At 38.8% G+C, this 20,475-nt stretch overlaps 1 protein-coding gene across 2 annotated transcripts in view; it reads left to right on the plus strand.

Annotated features, from left to right (window-relative positions):
- The window catches only part of LOC127940478 (probable helicase with zinc finger domain), a 55,042-nt gene extending 34,651 nt beyond the window's left edge, over window positions 1-20,391 (plus strand). For both annotated transcript variants that reach the window (XM_052536141.1, XM_052536142.1), the window contains exons 22-31: window positions 963-1,167; window positions 5,210-5,261; window positions 8,266-8,444; window positions 8,640-8,847; window positions 9,960-10,042; window positions 10,280-10,730; window positions 16,500-16,728; window positions 17,545-18,055; window positions 19,078-19,312; window positions 19,425-20,391. In XM_052536141.1, coding sequence (XP_052392101.1) covers window positions 963-1,167; window positions 5,210-5,261; window positions 8,266-8,444; window positions 8,640-8,847; window positions 9,960-10,042; window positions 10,280-10,730; window positions 16,500-16,728; window positions 17,545-18,055; window positions 19,078-19,312; window positions 19,425-19,756 — 2,485 coding nt within the window. In that variant the 3' untranslated portion in view covers window positions 19,757-20,391. The remainder of the gene's footprint in view (window positions 1-962; window positions 1,168-5,209; window positions 5,262-8,265; window positions 8,445-8,639; window positions 8,848-9,959; window positions 10,043-10,279; window positions 10,731-16,499; window positions 16,729-17,544; window positions 18,056-19,077; window positions 19,313-19,424) is intronic.
- Window positions 20,392-20,475: the final 84 nt, after the last annotated feature.

Here is a 20,475-nt window from a genome sequence, read left to right on the forward strand (position 1 = left end):
ACTCCATAACTTGATGTTCAATGGTGCACGGACTCTATTGTTTTCACTCTTGACCGAGTCAGTAGCTCCAGTTCTTTATGCGAGCAGCATCTGGATTAATAATGGATGTTTTTACCCCCTGGGGATTCTCCGAATGGAAATCTGTACTCGAGAGTAATTGCCTGAAAGTAGTTTTCTGACTAACTCGAGCAACAAGCTAGTCTACAAGCATGTAGCGGTGCACCACAACAAAGCACTGTATTTCTGGTTTAAAAATCACTTTGTATTTCACACACAGACTGAAAACTGCGTGCGCTGAAGGAGTAACCAAAATGCTTTCTTAAATTCTTCTCTATTTTTGTGGAATTGGAAAGCCCAATTGGTGTTTGGGAGTTAATTAGTCACGAGTAATGTGAAAGGTTGTGGTAAAGTGGTTTATTTCTGTCAGTGGGCTGCGTGTGATTTTGGGACAAATGCTTTCAATGGTTTTGCCTGTGGCTTAACAATCAGGCTGAAGTATTTACAACTAGATTGTGAGTGCATGAGCCTTGATCCAGCAGCAAAAGATTCACGTTGAAGCTTTGGGGTAAATTTGGCATCCCTAATGAAAATCAACCATGGTTTTATTATAGTCAAAGCATAGTAACCATGGGTTTTTGAAGCAATACTGTCTTTCTTTTGTAAATGTTAAATAGAATCAAGTGGGAAAATCCCAATCACAATTCAGTAGGTAGCTTTTATAATGGCTTTGGCATCAGAATATACTTTTTCCATTCAGATTTAGCTTTTTAAAAAATATGTTGCTCTTAAGAATCTCTAGGTGGGTCCTAGCATAAAGTTGGGGAACTTCTGCTCTAGATTGAACTTTCTTGGTTTTCTTTTGTGTTGGTGGCACATGTATAGTGAGGGACATCAGATATCAGCCCTGTTAAGTGATGCATGGTGTTTTTACTCAATCTCTGCATCCGTTTGGTCCTTCACAGAAAGTTCTGGGAGACATTCATCTCCATCTGTCATGAGAACCAGAGTCTCCACGGCATCACCTTTGAACAGATTAAAATCCAGCTGGAGGCGCTGGAGCTGAAAAAGACCTACGTACTCAACCCGCTGGCCCCAGAGTTCATCCCTCGTGCCCTGCGCTCGCAACATCCCCAGGGTCCCGGCAAGCACCAGCACTCCCCACCCAAGGTATGAGTCTTCATCCTGCACAAAACCTCCCAAACACTAATAATCAGATTACTTAGAGATTTGAAGAAAGACAACACCAAGAACAATCCAGACTCACAAGAAAAGTAGCTGTTCTGCCCTTGATTTTATTAAGTTTCTCTTCTGTTTTACACAACTTCACAATTGGGTTTATAGCACCTTCAGGCGTCCTCACAATACAAGAAATTCCTACTAAATGGGCCAATTTTATATCTCATCTCAGTTCATCTGTCGTGCCCGGAAAGAAGGACCTGACAGTCACAGCGTCTGCTCGGACACGGTCAGTGGCATCCACTGCGGAGGGATTGTTATGGCGTGCTGTGATGTGGAGTCATGCACGCTCTCCCCCGCTGACATTATTAAAAGGGTTTGGCTCTGCGACTGGCAGAAAGTATCTGTCTGTATGCAAAATGAGCTATCGCCCCCTAAGAACGAATAATATGCCAATCACAGGGTCTTGGAAAAACCTGGTGAAGTCATGGAAATTTATTTCCGGACCTCTGTATAATAGAGTAGATTTTCAATCAGGTCCTGAATTTCAGTGCAGGATCGTGCATTATATCACACAGTTTTACACGTTCCTTCAGGTTTATAAGGCAGAAAATTCCTGCTAACATTTCAAATTTGATACATTTAACAAAGCCTGTAGATTAGATGTAAATAAATCTGCCGTATTTTTCGGACTTTAAGTCGCACCTGAGTATAAGTCGCATCAGTCCAAAAATACGTCATGATGAGGAAAAAAACATAAGTCGCACTGGACTATAAGTCGCATTTATTTAGAACCAAGAGAAAACATTACCGTCTCCAGCCGCGAGAGGGCGCTCTATGTTTTCAGTGTAGACTACAGGAGCACTGAGCAGCATAGAGCGCCCTCTCGCGGCTGGAGACGGTAATGTTTTCTATTGGTTAATTTGTCTTGGTTAATTTCTCTCGGTTCATGTCAAATTAATTTTGATAAATAAGTCGTACCTGACTATAAGTTGCAGGACCAGCCAAACTATGAAAAAAAAAAGTATGACTTATAGTTCGGAAAATACGGTAGATAAAATATCACATCAAACTAGTCATTTGAAAACAGGCTTCACATCAGCGCATCTTGTCTGCTCTTCAAGAGAGTTGCTGCACACTGCGATGAGACTTAAGTTCGCGTTTGGGAACAGTTGATAGAATTGTCACTTGCCTAATCAGGCCTAATCAAAGACCTTGCAAGTATCCTCATAAACAGTCAATTTTTTCTTAAGTGAATGTAAACGGTTAAGATAGATAACTCTTGTGTATCAGTGTATTAAACGGGTGCAGTCAGTCTTAAAGTGACAGCAGCCTAATAAAGCTGTGCTGTCTGTCATAAATATTAATCGAACAACAAAAGAAAATCACTCAATGCTCTTGACTTAATAACTTCAGTAACTTCAATTTTAAGGATTAATCTGTTTTTAATTCAATTTATTCAATTTTTGTATATTTCGTCACCGGAATAATACTGTTCAACCTAAATGGTTTCCTAAAATAAATTATAGTACGGAGTTTAACTAAATACACTACAATATTTAGTGATGTGATGGTTCTCTGTGTGGAATAATGTCTGCAACAGTCACATCTTCTACTTACCATTAAAACAAACAGGAAGCAAACAAGTAGCCTATTCATTAATTTTAGTCAATATATACTATGATAAATTTCAACATATATTTTTATATTGCTTCTATACTTGTAAAATAATGGAACATTAGTTCATGAATATTCTCTCAAACGTCATGGAAACTTAATCAATCAATCCTCAGCCCTAAGGGGAGAAAGGTAAACATGCCAAAATAGATGAGTGAGGAGACTTCCTCTTCCCCCTTGTTTCTGTAGCTCAAATTTGTATCTGTTTCTCCTCACCCCCTTCCGTTTCATTTGGACTAGCTATAGAGGATTATTGGCTGCTCGATTTAGTGGCTGCAACGTCCCAAATGTTTTATTAGTGAATCTCAAAAAAACAGCTCAAGTCATGTTTAACAAGCCTATTTACAATGCTTTTCAGATTTAGTTTACAGATACTATTTTTAACAAAAATATGCATACTCTACACAAAAGAAATATATATATATTTGTAATATGTAATTAATTGAACTTCAGGTTTTCTCGACATGTCCCGATATTGGGCTTCGTGAGTTCCTATCGCGATGAATGATGGGATGTGCTTAGACATAAATACCTCTCTGAAGTGATACTATAGATGGTGTGGTTTTAGTGTGCGTCTAAAAAATAAGTCGCCGAAAATGTTATACTGTTTCTTGGGGGAAATCATTTCAGTGTGCAAAGAGTGTGACATTTGGAGTCCAAACAGCTGATAAAAAAAAACATCACAATAATCCACATGACTCCAGTCCATCAGTTAATGACTGAAGTTTGTAGGAAACAAATCCATCATCGAGAAACTGTTGCTTCTGGACAAAATATGGGTGTTTTATCCATAATATAGCTTTCTTCAGTGAAAAAGTAATTTCATCTGAATCAGGAGAGAAATATGCACAGATGAAACACTGTTTCAAATAGATACAATTATTTGGGTGGATTTTGATGTGAGAGACAACAAGGGGTGGAGTTTCTCACTGGAGGAAGTGTTGTTATGGATTAATGACTCCTATTTTAGTAGCAGTGGTTTCAAGTTAAAATGCCTTAATGGATTTGTTTTTTAGTTGTTTTTAAATACACCGCTTTTCTCTTCACAATACATTAATTGATGAACAGGAGTCGTGTGAATTATTGTCAAGTTTTTATCAGCTGTTTGGACTCATTTTGACGGCATCCATTCACTGCAGAGGATCCATTGGTGAGCAGGTAATGTAATGCTGAGTTTCTCCAAATTTGTTCCCATGAAGATGAGGGTGAGAGAATTTAAGCAAATGTAAAAATTGTGGGTGAACTAGTCCTTGCAGGGCACTGAGATTTGGCCTTTTTAAGATATGAGACAATCTTGCGCACTTCCTGTCACATGCATGTGCTCAAGTGACCAAGCCGAAAATATGGGTATTATTCCATATAAACATTTCTTGTTTTGATTTTGCTTACCGCTCACCCAGTTTTCGCAATGTTTGTACCCTTAATACAATACCAATGATTTCACCACAGCAACTTAAACCAAACCAAAAGAGCAACGATATCAATCTCGGTCCAGAACAAGCATTTGCCATACAGACCAAGGAGGGAAGAACTCAAAAACCCAATTCTTGACCAAATTACCACCATGTTTTGGTCATCTCTGATGTATCTTGATTGGAGTGTGATAATTATAGACATTTCCACTGATTTCATCCAACACTTGACAGGTACATCCCCATTTTTTTGTGCTGTAATTTTCCCAGGCTTTGTACAGAAACATGCTGTTGAAATAATAGCATGATCAGTGGTTGACCCCAGAGCTGCCAGCAGAACACCTCAATTATGCATTGATGCTGTCAGCATATCATTCTGTATGCACTCAACCACATTGATCTGTTTTAAAAAAAATTCGCTTTCCCAACGGTTCGCATCAACAGACTAATTTGGAAGTCGATGGCAGCACAAAAAAAAATAAAAATCCAAGCACCGGTTTTTTTTTTTGTACGTTGCAGTGCTGTAATTCAGGCACCAAGAACAAGAGTTTGTTCCACTCGATCCACTGATTATCTTTGCAGTTAGTGCTGTGTTTTTCTTGGAAATCATCTGTGCGCGCTCCCAACCGCCTCCTCAAACCGCCCTCTGCCCTCGTTTTACTGAAACTCCACCCACGTGGAGCAAACTCGCCAACAAACGTATCAAGAACATCTCAGACGTGATTTGCCTGACCATGTGGAAGTAAACCATTGTAAACGTTTTGACAAATCAGTGCTGCCTCACAGCGATGCTCTTCCCCAAAGAAAGGGGAAGCACGGCCCCCTGACCCTGTGACTACAGTTATCACACTAGATGCGGAAGACCCCCTTCCCCCTCACTTTCCCTATGCACGCTTCTTCATCCTCTTGCACTGATTCACTCAAACCCTCCTCTTCCTCTACAGGCAAAAGGACAGCTGGCCAATCACACTGAACCCTTCCCCCCTGAAGGCTTTGGTAAGTGTCTCTCTCTCTTTGACCTCTTGTTCTTGAAGGTTTGAATGTTTTCACCCAGAATTCTCTGAATTGGGCGATTGTGCTCTCATTACATGTTCTCTAGCTCTGAATTGCTACAGCGTAAGGTTATTATGATAACGTTATCACATCAATACCTGTCAGTTTGTGTGCAAGCATTAAATGTGTTGGCAAAAAAACAAATCTAATAGTTAACAAACCAACAACCAAATCCAGAGGGGAAAAAGCAAGCATTGGTCTTCATTATTGCATAAGTACTGTCAAAATACCACATACTGGATGTTATTGTTATAAATTTTAATATTCAATACAGCTGTAACAATAATAATAATAATAATTACTTTTATGCATTTAGAAGAAGCTTTTATCCAAAGCGACTTACAGTGCATTCAGGCTATCAATTTTTACCTATCATGTGTTCCCGGGGAATCGAACCCACTACCTTGCGCTTGATAGCGCAATGCTCTACCACTTGAGCTAGAGGAACACTAATAATATAATATATATAATAACAAAATAATATATATAACAAAATAATAATATAAATGCATTATAAATATTTTAAATGTACTATGTAAACATTTTTATAATAATTTACTTATGTATTAGAATCGATACAATAATAATGTCAGATTTAACTGTGTTTTCATAGGAGTTGACTGTTGATATTTAACACATACTAGGATTGGCAGTATTAATATATATAATATCATTGATAATACAATTCTAATATTTGATTCAATTAATAATGCATGAAAGTGAATAAAAACTGGTGTTGTATAATTAGTTTAGTGTATATTTAAATGAATAGTTCAAACTAAAATTACCTTAATGTATTGATTTATCAAATATACTAGGATTGGCACAATAGATTTGTGTATATACTAGGATTGTAATATCCTTATAATCCTAATAATATCCTAATGTTTGGTATAACTTGTGTATGAAGGTGTTTTTTTCGGTTATTGAACGCTATTTGTGTATTTAAATAGGAATTTTCAACCAGGAATGAAAATCCTCATCATTTACTCACCCTCATGTTGTTGCAAACGAATGACTTAATGGTTTTTAATAAAACCTGAGAGATTTCTGTCCACCAAAACACTAAAGTTTCAAAATGTTCATGAAGACAGCATTGAAGGAATCCATATCATATTGAAGTTCACCAAAGTAGTCTAGTTGTTGTTGTTGTTTATGGCAAATAGTAGCAAGTACTGTACATGCAATCACAGTACTGTATTTCCAATTCTACCATCTTAAATACTTTTCCACTTTAACATTGCATACCTTTGCACTGGTGTGTTGGCAGCAGGTAATATAGTGTTAAACCTGTGTATAGATAGCTACTTAAGATGAACTTGAGGTGGTCAGAGTTTACCTGCTTTACATTCATATCGAGCAGTTACCTGAAGAATGTGACAGAGAGGTCAGCAGCTGAATCGCCCCTCATGAAGGAGATGTTTTCACAGCCTTTGACCTCTGATTGGAGAGTTTGAGGATATTATTGGCGTGATGTGACAGTGCTGTCAGAACAAATCGAGGTCATTAGTTTGTGGAGCGCTGCTCGAGTGATTGTCGAGGCAGAAAGAGCGGATGGAGAGCGAGAGCATAAAGGAATCAAGATTGATCAGTCAAGTGTATCCAACTTCCTTCCAGCCTCATTTCTCGCCCCAATCAAAACATGATCCCGCCAATAATGTGTGGCAGCAGCGCCAATTCTCCTTGAATTACTTCCTTGGATTGCAGATGACTTGGGCCAGGTGTGTGCTGTTCAGCGCTCATGAGGACATTTTGGGGGTGGCTGTAGTGTAAAGATTCTGGGGGTGTTGGTCTTCAAACTGTCAGAAGCAGGGATGACCCTGAAATTGTTAAAGATAAGTGTGTATCAGGGCACATTTTCACACTAGAGCTTTTAGATCAGAGCAGTGTCTTACTGAGCAAAAGGTCTTTAGGAAAACCAGGGTTTACACAAAGGAACTGCACACAAATTTATATTGGGTGACTCGCATTACATATCAAGAACATGTTCAGGTTATACTCAGTCATAAAATAAATTTTTTATTTAAATGTTATTTTTTATTATTTAATGTATTACTTTGACGTATGATTTATGAAGTAAATGTCCTTTATTGTCATTAAGTTAACAGTGCAATATTGATGGTTCTAAAAAATATGCTTCATTTTCTTTATGCTATATATATATGTATATATATATATATATATATATATATATATATATATATATATATATATATATATATATATATATATATATATATATATATATATATATATATATATTATTATTATTATTATTATATTTTATTTTTTTCACCTGTACGTGTTCTTAAAAGGATCTTGTTCCACCAATAAATAGTGTCTTGGGTATGATTCATTTGACCCCCATTTACAAAGTTATCCTGGAAGTCCACACAATTAATGGTTTTGTGTGAATAATGTACATTCATCTCTTATCTAATGTGAGGGCTAAAAATGTATGTGATCTACAGATGGAGAGTAGAGATTCTAATTAAATCAGTGCATAAATGAGACCTGAAGAGTTTTAATAAAACTATTGATCACACATGTGCACGTATTTTTTGCCAAGAGCCTTTTGGTTTTGCCAACAGATAGAACCAAAAGTGCCATTTTTTTAATTATCACACATTTTCTTGCTTGTTAACAGGGAAAAAAAACCACATTTGGGTTAAGGGTCTAGCAAATGTGCGAATTAAAGGAAAAATGGCTAGAAAATGTATTTAATCAGTGTTCTCCAGGTTGCTTAGGATGAATGTGTTTGCTAAATGTCTATATGCCAATTGTTGGATTTCACCTACTTCATCACGATACAATACAAAAGAGCAATAGTCAGAAATGATTCTGGTTCTACTGCTTTACCATCCAAGAGTATTAATGTAATATTGTAAAGTAGGATATAGCATTTGAATCCTATATTCTCAGTTTTGGTTGGTGTTTGTATCTTCAGTTCAGCCAAATGCTGCTGTGTTGATGGGAAACCCGATTCAGGCCTTTACTCCACCAGGAGCAGGAGCTCCAGCCTCCGGCAAATCACCAAGCCCTGTTCAAAGAATCGACCCCGGAGCCAACATCCTCTATGTGCCCGCTGTCTATGGGGGCAATATGGTGGTGCCCATGCCTCTTCCAGTACGTTCTGTACTTCTTTCTCTAGCTGTGTAACATTGTTCATAACCTGTACATTTTTTAGATGTTTCAGCCTGTTCTCATGTTCTTTTTACTATCAGTTGGAATTTGGAGGCCCTTGTATCTCCAACCTAAATGTATTTCCTTGTAATGCACATGTACACTTATATGACCCTCACTTCACATTCTCTTCACCAGTTGCCATGGTCTGGCTACCAGAGCCGTTTTGCTATGGATCCTCGCATCATAAGTCATCAGGCCGCCATGGCTGCGTACAACCTCAACCTGCGGCCGGCAGCCAGTCGCACCTCACCTGTGCTGTATGGCTTCAATCACCCGTCTCCTCTAGGCCTGAACCAGCAGCCTTCCTCTGAGAAAGAACTACTTCAAGAGCCCAGTGGAAATGGTATATAGTGACTTTCATTTTGACAATACTGGTTGCTCAACTGATATGTGCCATTAGCAACACCAAGGTCATGGGTTTGAATCCCAGGGAGCACAGATGCTGATAAATGTATATTTAAAGAAAAATAACCATTTTAGTTTGGGCTAGTTTAAGTGAGTTGGGTGTTTTTGTTAGAGAATTACAAAAATTGCATTATCGCCAAATATTTTTGGCCATTTTACAGTTAAACCCAATGGGACAAGGTGGTCTGGATGGTTTAAAGGATAAAATATGCAACTCTTATTTTGACAGATGCTTTTGTGAAAGATTCAAAACAATGTCGCAACAACTAATCGATAAACTTGATTATTATCGATAATGAAAATCATCGACAGCTATTCTCATTATCGATTAGTTGGGTCTGCCCACAGTGCACCGTACAACTGCAGCCGGTCGCATCAAATTACAGCACTGAATAATGCATTTCTATTGACATAATGCATGTAAAAATAGTGGAGGAAACCGAATGAGCTCCTGCAGGAAAAGTATGTGATCCAAGCTGCCAAAAACATGAGAAATCTTTATTTTAAGATTCAAGCTGATGCATTAGCGTAATGGCTTGCCTGTCAGTCGCATTGAGAGATACGTGTGTGCGTTCTCAGCACAAAAAAACTTTAAGATAATGGTCATGTCCTTATCTGTAAATGTCATAAATTCACGCGAGCCTTTCTATTTTTGCATAAAAGCCTGTCTTGACAGTCTGCGTTAAGTTGAACTCTTTACTTAAAGAGCGCTGACAAGGCAGTCGCGCGTGTTATACAGACCCAACACAGAGAGGGAGACGCTATTCAACACAAAAACATTCACTGTGCTGAAATATCTGTTGTTGGACATTATTTTTGTTATCCGATTAATCGGAAAAATAATCGGTCAACTAATCGATTATCAAAATAAGTTTACACATCACGTTTTGGTAACGTAAAAGTGAACCGAACTGTACCATGCAGTGGAAAAACATCATAATAGTTCATACTTTGCCTTAACTTTCACTAACATTACATTGTAAATGTTTTTGAACTTGGTGAACTCTGTCTTTTGGGGTTGTATTGTGCTGATTTGTTGTCATTCTTTAGGGAAAATCGACATTAATGGGAAAACGGAGCATTGTAGGCTGCTGACACCTGAGAGGAAAGCTCCTGAGCTGAAGGAAAAACAGGTACCATCCATCTGCTCATGCTCTTTTTGTATCTATCTATCCTACGTCCTTCCCGGTTTAATCTGAAATAAATCAAAGGAGCCGCCCACTATGCCTTCCCACAAGAGCACTTGTAACATGGACCATCTATCTTCACTCGTCCCCTGCATGCTCAAAACACTTCAGTTTTCTCCTACTCTTTTACACCCTCCATTAGCGTCACATGTCTGTAATGATTGTACTTTCTCCTCCCCACAGGGAGACTCCGAGTCGGTGCAGAATAAGAGTCCAGAGCCCCAGTCCAACATGGGCTTCCCTGGCAGTCGCCTCATACGCAAAGACCCGCAGGCTCAGAGGGCCCTCAACTTCCACCTGGGCCCCCCGCATCCCGGTTTCCCCCCTCACCACGGGAACAGCCAGTTTCCACAGCAGTACGGTCTATCACGACCTCCCCTCCGAATGCAGGCCCCCATCCACCCTCAGGCCTCCTTCCCCCCATCGTTCTTCAGTGGACCTCCAATGGCGCACCGCGGGCTGCAGTCTCCGGTCCTGGAGGGTGGGGAGGGCTCGATGGGAGCGGGTCCAGGTGGGGTGGCTGAGGATCTGAAGGGTGTGGTGAGAGGACTTCCCCTACAGATGCACCAGCAGCCCCTGCGCATCAACAGCTTTGGAGAAGAGAATTTGGACTCTCTGCTGGGCGATACTTTAGGTATGTACACAAGCAATAAGGACAATAAATAGATTTAGCTAAATTTTTAATGGTTCTGAAGAAAAATATTACCAGTTTATTTTAAATATAGCATTTATAATGAATAACTTCTTAATTTGCCCTCACAAAATAGATGAACATTGGTGTGATGCAAACACAGAACCAGTTTGGTAGTTTCCTCCTCCGGTGTTTAGCTGTTCAAATCATCCTTCATTCAGACACAGTAAAGATCTGATCAGTACAGTGTAGAGGGGCCAGGTCTGGAAGATTTCGCTGCTAGAGAGAGGGTGGCCAGCTGGTTTAGCCAAGGCCAAAGATCAAGAAGACCAAACTACAGGAGTTGGCCATCCGAGGGGCATGTGATCGCAATCGAGCATAGTCCATAAGACACTGAGCCATAAGATGTTCAGTTTGAAGCCCTTAAAACACTTAATTTAAGATGATCTTTTAGATGTTTTAAGTTTAATTTTCAGCTCCGTGAAACACTTTAAGCACCAACACTTTTTCAGTAAGTCATCTTTCTTGCAGAATTTGCTTCAAATAAAGAACTTTGTTGGCCAGATTGTTAGTTAATCATTTAGGCTACAAGTCAATATTGCCTGTATTTACAGCGATTATTTATTTATTTCTAATATAAATATATATATATACATACATACACCGTATTTTCCGGACTATAAGTCACACTTTTTTTCATAGTTTGGCTGGTCCTGCGACTTATAGTCAGGTGCAACTTATTTATCAAAATTAATTTGACATGAACCAAGAGAAATGAACCAAGAGAAAACATTACCGTCTCCAGCCGCGAGAGGGCGCTCTATGCTGCTCAGTGCTCCTGTAGTCTACACTGAAAACATAGAGCGCCCTCTCGTGGCTGTAGACGGTAATGTTTTCTCTTGGTTCTTGGTTCTAAATAAATGCGACTTATAGTCCAGTGCTACTTAAATATGTTTTTTTCCTCGTCATGACGTATTTTTGGACTGATGCGACTCATACTCAGGTGCGACTTATAGTCCGGAAAAATATCAACACCGCAACATCGTCGGTTGTTGGTCCATCACAGCCCTAAAATTTCAAATGATAAAATCTAATCTAATCAAATTAAACCATCTAAATAGTGTCTTTGTTTGGATTGTTATTCAAATGCAGTGGTTGCCTCTAATTAGATTTTATTTGGTTAGATTTGGGATTTATTTTTAAAATTCACAAGCATTTTGTCTGAGAAATAATAAAAAGACACTTTTTCATTAAAAATTTGTCTTGAATCTTGAATTTGATTTGAAAAAAAAAAAAAACTCCTATTGTGAGATCAGTATTGTGAATTGTCGCATCATGAGTTGAGTGAATCGTTACATACCTAATGATGACTGATAAGGAATAACGTTTGACAGTAACAGTTGGCACACACAGCCTGTATGTGTGTGAAATCTAAACAAATGAGCAAAACAGCACTGACAAAAGGCGGGCGTACACGGTGCGAATTCGGATGGTCGGAAGATCTTATGTCCACGCACACGGCACGAGTGTGTTTATCTGAAAATCGTACGGACGAGATGATATACGACCAGTGGCGGCTCCAGACAATTTTCATTGTTGTGTGAGATTTCAAAACACTGAAGTGTAGTGATATCTAGTTCACGAACGAATCACTCGATGTAACCGGATCTTCTTGAACTAGTTCACCAAATAAAACTGAATAGTTTGAAACGGTTCGCATCTCCAATAAGCATTAATCGCAAATTGACAGTCCCTCTGAACAGGGCCGTGCAGAGACCTTTGGAGGGGCAGGTGCTCAAAGTATAAAAGGGGCACATGGAACAAGGTTTTAAATGGCGCTGTTCAAAATATCAATACAGCAATATATTGTGTGATGCATTACTTGCTGATTAGTGTATCGATATGGATGGTTATGTATTGATACAGCAGCAAATTCTTTGATGCAGTTTTGAAAAAGAAACAATAGACAAGACAATTTTAGGTTTAAAATAATAATAGCTCTGGGATTAGAAACTGAAATGTCTTAAATTGTCCCAACCTGATGGCTTTTTCTTCTCTGTTTCTGCATTAATCTATTATTTTAACCATCACTACTACTCTTGCACCTAATCAATAAGTCCACCTTAAATATTGATACAAAACACAAAAAAACTGATCCACTGGAATTTAGTGATTAATATTATTATTATTGCTGTTGTTGTCTAAAATTGAACACCTTTGCAATGAAAACAAATGACAGGCTACATTTGTTATTCATCTCCTTCACAGTGCACTTTGTTGTCAACTATATTATGCATTTTTTTATTGACATTGATATTTTTACATTTACTTCCAGAGAGATATTATTGAGTTTACAGGCTAAAGTGGTCTTGCTGTGGTAAACACTGTTGCTATTGTAGAAAAATATATATATTTGTGTCACATTTAAAATATAATTATATAATTAATTTCTGAATAGTTTTTATTTTTATAATGATAATTCAGAGAATGAGGAAATCTGAATAAGCCTTACCAGTTTTGTGATAATTATTTTAAGGCACTCAACGTGTTAAGAAATAAATAAGTACTGTAATATAATAAAAGTTTAGTCAAATAACATAACAAAAGAACAGACCCTTCAATGCCTGTGAAACTTTTCTCCCTCAAACAGCTAACGTTAGTGTTACTTCTACACTACAGGCTACACACAGCAATATAAACAACATATCTGCATGTTCTCACATCACATCGTTCTTGTAAAATAATAATAAGTAAATAAACATCAAAATCACTTCACTGAGAATGAAACACCACTTACCAGCTGCCACGATGTTGAAAATATCTTTGAGCAATTGAAAAATGCGCGTGCGGCCTCAGGAATTTTCCCGGTCAGGTGAAAGGTCATCATGTTGGTCATTTTATTTACGGCTAAATTATTATTAATAAATTGTAATAATATTATGATTGGACGTGGGCAGGCATTCACAAAAGGGTGTGTTATTACAAAAAAAAAAAAATTGAGGACATTTTGCTTTGACAAAAGGGCACTTAAGGGGCAAAGGAGCAGGTGCTCAGACAATTCGATCAAATAAAACCACTTGAAAAAAAAAAAAACCGGTTCACCGGTTCTTTTGCGCTCGATGTAATGTCATTTGCGATGATTGCCCTTGATTCAAGTCTTCAGTTTACCAGCGCTCATAACACTAACACAGAATCAGTTCAGAATCAATCACCAACAGAATCAGTTCAGTTCAGATGCGCTCTGTGTCAGTCTGCTTCACACTGAATCACACATGCGCAGTATCATCAGCTCCTCGGTTCTTGAATCGGACGCGTCTGACAGAAACGGTTCTTGGTTCAGTGTACGAATAAATGTCAAAATAATTATTATTTATTATTATTCTGCGTAGTTTGAAGATATATATTTTTTAAATCTTTATCCCGGATATATAATATTTTAATCAGGAAGAGGATGGGGGGTCAAATGGGGGGTCAGAGCATTTTTTTGCAGGGTCTTGAGACCCCCAAAGACCCCCCCTGGCACCGCCGATGTATACGACATGATTTTTCAACCTGCGAATTCCAGAAGCAATCGCACGAAGTTGATAGACGTAACGGTATTATAAACTGTATATCCCCATACACTACCTCTATCCATCACGGAAAATGCATGTTTAAAATTTCTATTAAACACTGTATAGTATTTTTTAAAGCCATTTGGTTTACGAGGGCACAGGAATTGTCCTCGCAAACCATGTTTAACATTGTAATACCTATTTCTGATATTTATAAACCATATACAAGAACACACACACACACACACACACACACAGCTGCTCGCAAATGATATGAGCCGCGACCATACGAGCATACACGATTTCCACACAATTGAAAAAAAATTGCATGCGAACTCGTACGACAGCAAAAATCGCACCGTGTACGCCCGCCTAAACACTAAGAAAACATACTGTGATTTGGAAAATAAATACATTTATAACATTATATAGCACAGTTAATCAACATGAGACAACCAATAGTGCGCTGTTTCCTGAATATCAGCACGATTGCAGATTTGACACTGATTTTATTAATTCAGTAAACGAGTAGTTCAAATTAAGGGTCACTTTTTTTATATTACTTTTTTCTGGTAATGGCCTGATTTTTCAGTATGTTTAGCATTCAACTTCTAATGGAAGTTTGTTAAATCAATTTTGAAATGTCTGTTGATCCATTTCGAATTCAGTTGAGAGTGATAAAGTCTATTTAAATTATGTAGATTTTCGCAGATAATCCAACATTATCATCATTGCATCATATTCAAATTGAATGGTTACTTTAAAACATTTAAATGGTCAAAATGATGGGATCATTAAATAAATGCTTTTATTCAACAAAGAAAGATTAAATTGACCAAAAGTGTCAGTAAAGACATTTATAATGTTACAAAGGAATTTTTCAAATAAATGCTGTTCTTTTGAACTTTCTACTCAAAGAATCCTGAAAAGTTAAATGTTCAGTTTCCACAAAAATATGAAGCTTAAAAAATAAGAGCCATTATTAATAGAGGACTAGTATAATTGATAATTACAGAGCAGCTAATCATCACATCAGAATGATTTCTCAAGGATCATGTGACACTGAAGACTGGATGATGAAAATACAGCTTTAACATCACAGGAAAAATATATATATTTTACAAAATATTAAAATAAAAAAACGGTTATTTTAAATTGAAATAATATTCCACTATTACTTCTAAGCAGAAGAGACTTTTTTCAAAAACACAAAAATCCTTTGACAGGGAGAGTGTGTGAGAGATCTATGTATTGCATTAAAGAAATTGTAAAAATGCATTAGAAAAACCTTAAATTAGATTTGACGATGCCTGCAGAAACCTTGTATGTAGATGTATGGATGGTTGATGTATTGTTCTGTAGTGTCTATTCCGGCTGCTCTCTGTATCGCAGTTTTGATTTTTCTTTGCCAACAACTTTGACAGTTGTAAGTTTAGTTCAAGCTTCTCATAAACTCCACAGTATTGTGCCTAAGGGGTTGAATTTGGCAGTGTAAACGCCTTTTCACACCAAGTTAGATTTTATATATTTTTTGACAAAGTTATTAAATTGAAACAGTCTCTCTAAATCCTTGAACTGAGTCTGAATCAGCCACGCAGAAAACACTAGCAGTGCACACAAAACTCAATAATGTAGTAACGCACATCAACCCCCACAACACACTTAAAACCAGTCAGAACAGACCAACACCCCAACCGGGCTGCACAGTTATAACTGTGGTTATTAATGTCTTTTTACATTTTATTAGAGTAATTAAACTTCCATTAAAGCACAAATAAAGAGAACATTAACTCACACCCAGCATCTATTTACTGATTTATTAAAATATGACACTCAGGACAACATAACAATGCTATAAAAAGGTATTGGCATGGTGATTAATGTTCTTAGTTTCTTAGCAAATATAACAATTTGCGTGGTTTTAAGGTTTCAGTTAAGTACTTAGTCGTGTTAATTAACATGTTCTTAATATAGGGTTATGGTTTGGATTATGGTTTGGTTCAGGGTTAGTTGCTTGTAGTATTGCATACTGTTATTAGTAGAGTAAGCACATGGAACAAGGGCACTGTGAAAGAAAGTGTTACCTTTTTAGTCGAGGTGTCTTAACCATTAAGGTCATCAGAATAACTGGTCAGCCTCCTTCAGGAGAATTTGAATGCATCCGTCTGCTGAAGTAGTCATGCCATGTCACAGGGCTTTGTCGGTTGTGTTTTCACAGATGGCCAGGCTTCCTCAGGGCTGGATGCTCTGGGCCAGCAGCAGCAGCAGCAGTTGGCGGCTCGTGTGGGTCAGTGGGGTGAACAGTCTCCCTTCCTGCAGGCCGGTATGGCCCCCTTCCCCCTGGCTCATCTTGGCCAGCCGGGTCTGCGACTCCCTCAGCAGCTCCTCAGAGGCGGCTGGGGCCTGGGCCCTGCAGCAGAGGAGGAGCCCAGACCTGCCATGCACAGGTTTGGAGACCTTTTTTTTTTTTCTTTTTTTTTTAAGCTGGCTTTATATAATTGTTCAAGTCTGACAATGCTAGAATTCAGTAGCCTGTAAATTTCACAATGTAAATGTATGCCTTTCGATGATGATAACTGGATGCAGCCTCTAAAAAGACATGATTCAACAGAAAATAATCTACCGCAAACTATTTGTTTACACAAAATTTTTTTTTTTTATTAATTTGCAAAACGAGGTTTCTTAGGAGAGCGTGAAAGTTTTGCGAGGTAATCCATTTATCATGCAAACACAAACATTTTCTTTCTCGGGGGTGAATGTTTTGAAAGTGACAGTTGCATACCCCTTTGGCATTAATTCGCAAAACTGTTGCAAGTGAATGCAAGATTTTTTTTGGGGGGGAAGTCTTTTGAGCGAAAACAGTTTTGCGAATGAATTCAAAGGTTTTGCAAGACAACTATACTGTTTTCAGTCACAAAACTGTTGCGTCCTCCCAAGAAACCTTGAGTTTTGTGAATTAAAGCAAAGGTTTTCAGGGGTATGCAAGAGTTTAGTGAGTTAATGCAAACTTTTAGAAAACAAGTCAAGTCAAAATGTAAACTACTGCTGTTTATTGTTGATTATTGTTTTTAAGTTTTTTTCATACTGTTTCACCATTTTTCTGTGCCGTTTATGAAAATATATTAGGCATTATACACTATATACAGTTCAGTATGTAGTAAGCTAGAATTCCATTTCCTGTTTCTCTGGCTGACTCTCTCTATCCATCTCTCTCTCTCTCTCTCTCTCTCTCTCTCTCTCTCTCTCTCTCTCTCTCTCTCCAGATATCCCGGTCTTCTGCGTGAAATGCTCCCTCAAGACCAGTATGAGCAGCGGGAGCCGGCCGACATGCCCCCTCCTCAGTCTCGCCTCCTTCAGTACCGTCAAGTCCAGCTCCGAAACCCCGGAGACCTGCCGTCTCCCTCTTCCTCCAGCTCAAACCACACCTCGGGCCCCAACCCCTTCACAGTTCCAGGTCCACCCTCCTTCCCCGACACCGGCCGAGAGCTGCCAATGGGCGGCCAGCCCTTCCAGCAGCACCAAGCCTTCCATCAGGCTTCCTACTCCCTGCCGCCCGAGCACACAGCGGGACCTCTTCCGGTCAAATACCTCCTGCAGGAGGCCCACTGGCCCCACCCTGGCCTACCCCAGAGCCACGTGCTGGGCCACGGCGTGCCTTTTGGCATGCAGACCATGGCGCACAGGCAAGAGCAGGGCCCCCTCACGCAGCTGCAGCACCAGCAGCAGAAACAGCAGCTCCAGGCCCCACAGAGCTCCCTGCACAGTGTAGAAGAGGTGAGGGTTTTTTTGTTTTTTTTTGGCGGATAAGGGCTTCCATGCATAATAGTGGTGAAGCTAACTCTTGCTTTTACTTCTGACGTATTGAGACTTAAAACTTGTGTTCATTATGAAAATCTTTATGAACAAAACATTGAAGAATTGTAAACTTCTGTTGGTCATGGAGCTTATTTTCTGCAATAATCCAAAAGAAAATAATCCAATAACCCATCTGGGTTTTTTTGTCGAGGGAACCAGTGTGATGTCAAATGGTTGGCCTAAAAGAATACGTCATCATTGCAGCACTCCATTACCACAGAGAATAACTGTTACCCGTCTGTCGGATTGTAAGAGCAGATGTTTGCAATACTGTATGTTCAATGGAAGTCTATGGAGCACGTATGCTGAAAGTTAATTTTGTGTTAGATTATTCTACAATGTAGGAGGATAAACTTTTAAGGTAGTTCCTGTAGGAGTTTGCTTCATATTAATAGTTTCAGGACACTGAAATCATATCAAACTTCACTGGGGGAGCTGATTGCAACTCCGTGTATTTTATAAGCGTTTTATGTGATTTGCTAATTTTAAACATTATTAACATAGGTATTTTAAAAGCCCACACTCTTGCCATCAAGGCTTCAAATAAACATGTATTTACTTTGTTCTTTGAACAATTTCTGTACATTTATACACTGTACACGACACGTGTGGTAATAACAGAATAAGACATTATGTAGAAGAAAAAAAAGACGGAAATAGTTACTTTTTGTATTCTTGGTTCTCTAATTTGGACTTCTGCTGCTTCGTTTGTGATTTGGCATTAAAAAATAGGCTGAAAAAGGACAGTAGATAATAAATCATGTCTGAATTGGACTACATATCTCTGGCGTTCAGTTGAGCTCCCACTGTTTTTGATGTTTCAGTCACACATGCATTCAATTGAGGATCTCTGATTGCATTAGTTTCTGGCTAGTCCCACACTCATTTCTCTCTCTCTCTCTCTCTCTCTCTCTCTCTCTCTCTCTCTCTCTTTCTCTCAGTATGAACCACGGGGCCCCGGGAGGCCTCTGTACCAGAGGAGAATCTCCCCCAGCTCCCCCCAGCCATATCCGGACAGCCTGGACCCTCAGGACCACCCCACGCCCTCCTACAGATACCCCTCAGCAGACCTGTGGCTGGGCAGCAGTGGCCCCGGGCCCGGCCCAAACCCCGCTCCTCTCCAAAACATTCCATGTAACGGAGCGAGCCACCTCGTCCCTCACAGGGAGGTTTTAGGTGCGTCTCACTGACCTTTGCATGCTTCGAATAGTTTTTGGATTGATTAAACTTATTCGTAACTAATTTATTTTGTTTAATCCTGTTGTGACATGCGCTAATTGTTCCTCAGTTTCAAAGGCGATGAGTGTCTCAGAGGAGCAGCAGTCGCCTCACCCCGCCAGCACCGCATCTCTCCAGCACCACGGACAGTTCCCACCCCTCATGCCCAGCAAGCAGACCCCGCCCGACCCGGGAGGGGGCAACACCAGCCCAGGGGGCCCCCAGGGGCCCGGCAACCCCAAGCCCCCGACCATGTCCTACGCCAGCGCCCTCCGAGCCCCTCCAAAGCCCCGGCCGCTGCCCGAGCAGGTCAAGAAGAACAGTGACCCCATCTCTCTGTTACAGGAACTTAGCATAGGCAGTTCAAACAGTAGCAATGGCTATTACACGTATTTTAAATAAGTCAATATATATGAACTGTGTACACCTGTTAAAAATGAAAACCGTTGAAAAAAAAATTGAATAACAATCTAAAAAAAAAAAAAAAAAACAATAAAAATGTCTTTTGATTTTGTGGGATAGTTAGACATTTTGCGTTTTATTATTTTTTACTTGCTTTAGTACTAGTTGATTCTTTTACAGTTTGCCATCTGTGATTTTACAAACCGAATCAGCATATATATATATATATATATATATATGTATGTATATATATGTATGTATCATGAAACACCAAAACATTTGGAAAAAAATAAAACATTAAAAAAAACAATAACCAAAAATAAAAAAAATGATTTATGGAAAACAGATTTTTAAAAACGCCTTGATTTGGTTGGCCACTCAGCTGCCCGTCTTTCCTGTAATTATGTCCGCTCTCTTTGCATCCACTCCCAGGAGTAAAACTTGTTGAAGTGATTTTTTTTTTCCCAGCTGGCATTTTTTTTATGATGTTAAGTTTCTTGGTGTGTTATCTTGTGCTTGCTGCTGAGTGGTGAACTGACTCGGATAAAACAAAAACAAAAAAAATATTATAAGTTGTATAGATGTAGACAGACTTTTCTCAAACCTGTAAATATAAATAAATACATGAGATGAGAGTTGTGTGCTTCATTCTTCTACTACCACATCTGCATGTAGAATGTAAAAAAATTATCACACAGGCAAATATAAACCTTTTTGTT

This window comes from Carassius gibelio, chromosome A3, assembly GCF_023724105.1.
Source record: "Carassius gibelio isolate Cgi1373 ecotype wild population from Czech Republic chromosome A3, carGib1.2-hapl.c, whole genome shotgun sequence".
Taxonomy (NCBI): domain Eukaryota; kingdom Metazoa; phylum Chordata; class Actinopteri; order Cypriniformes; family Cyprinidae; genus Carassius; species Carassius gibelio.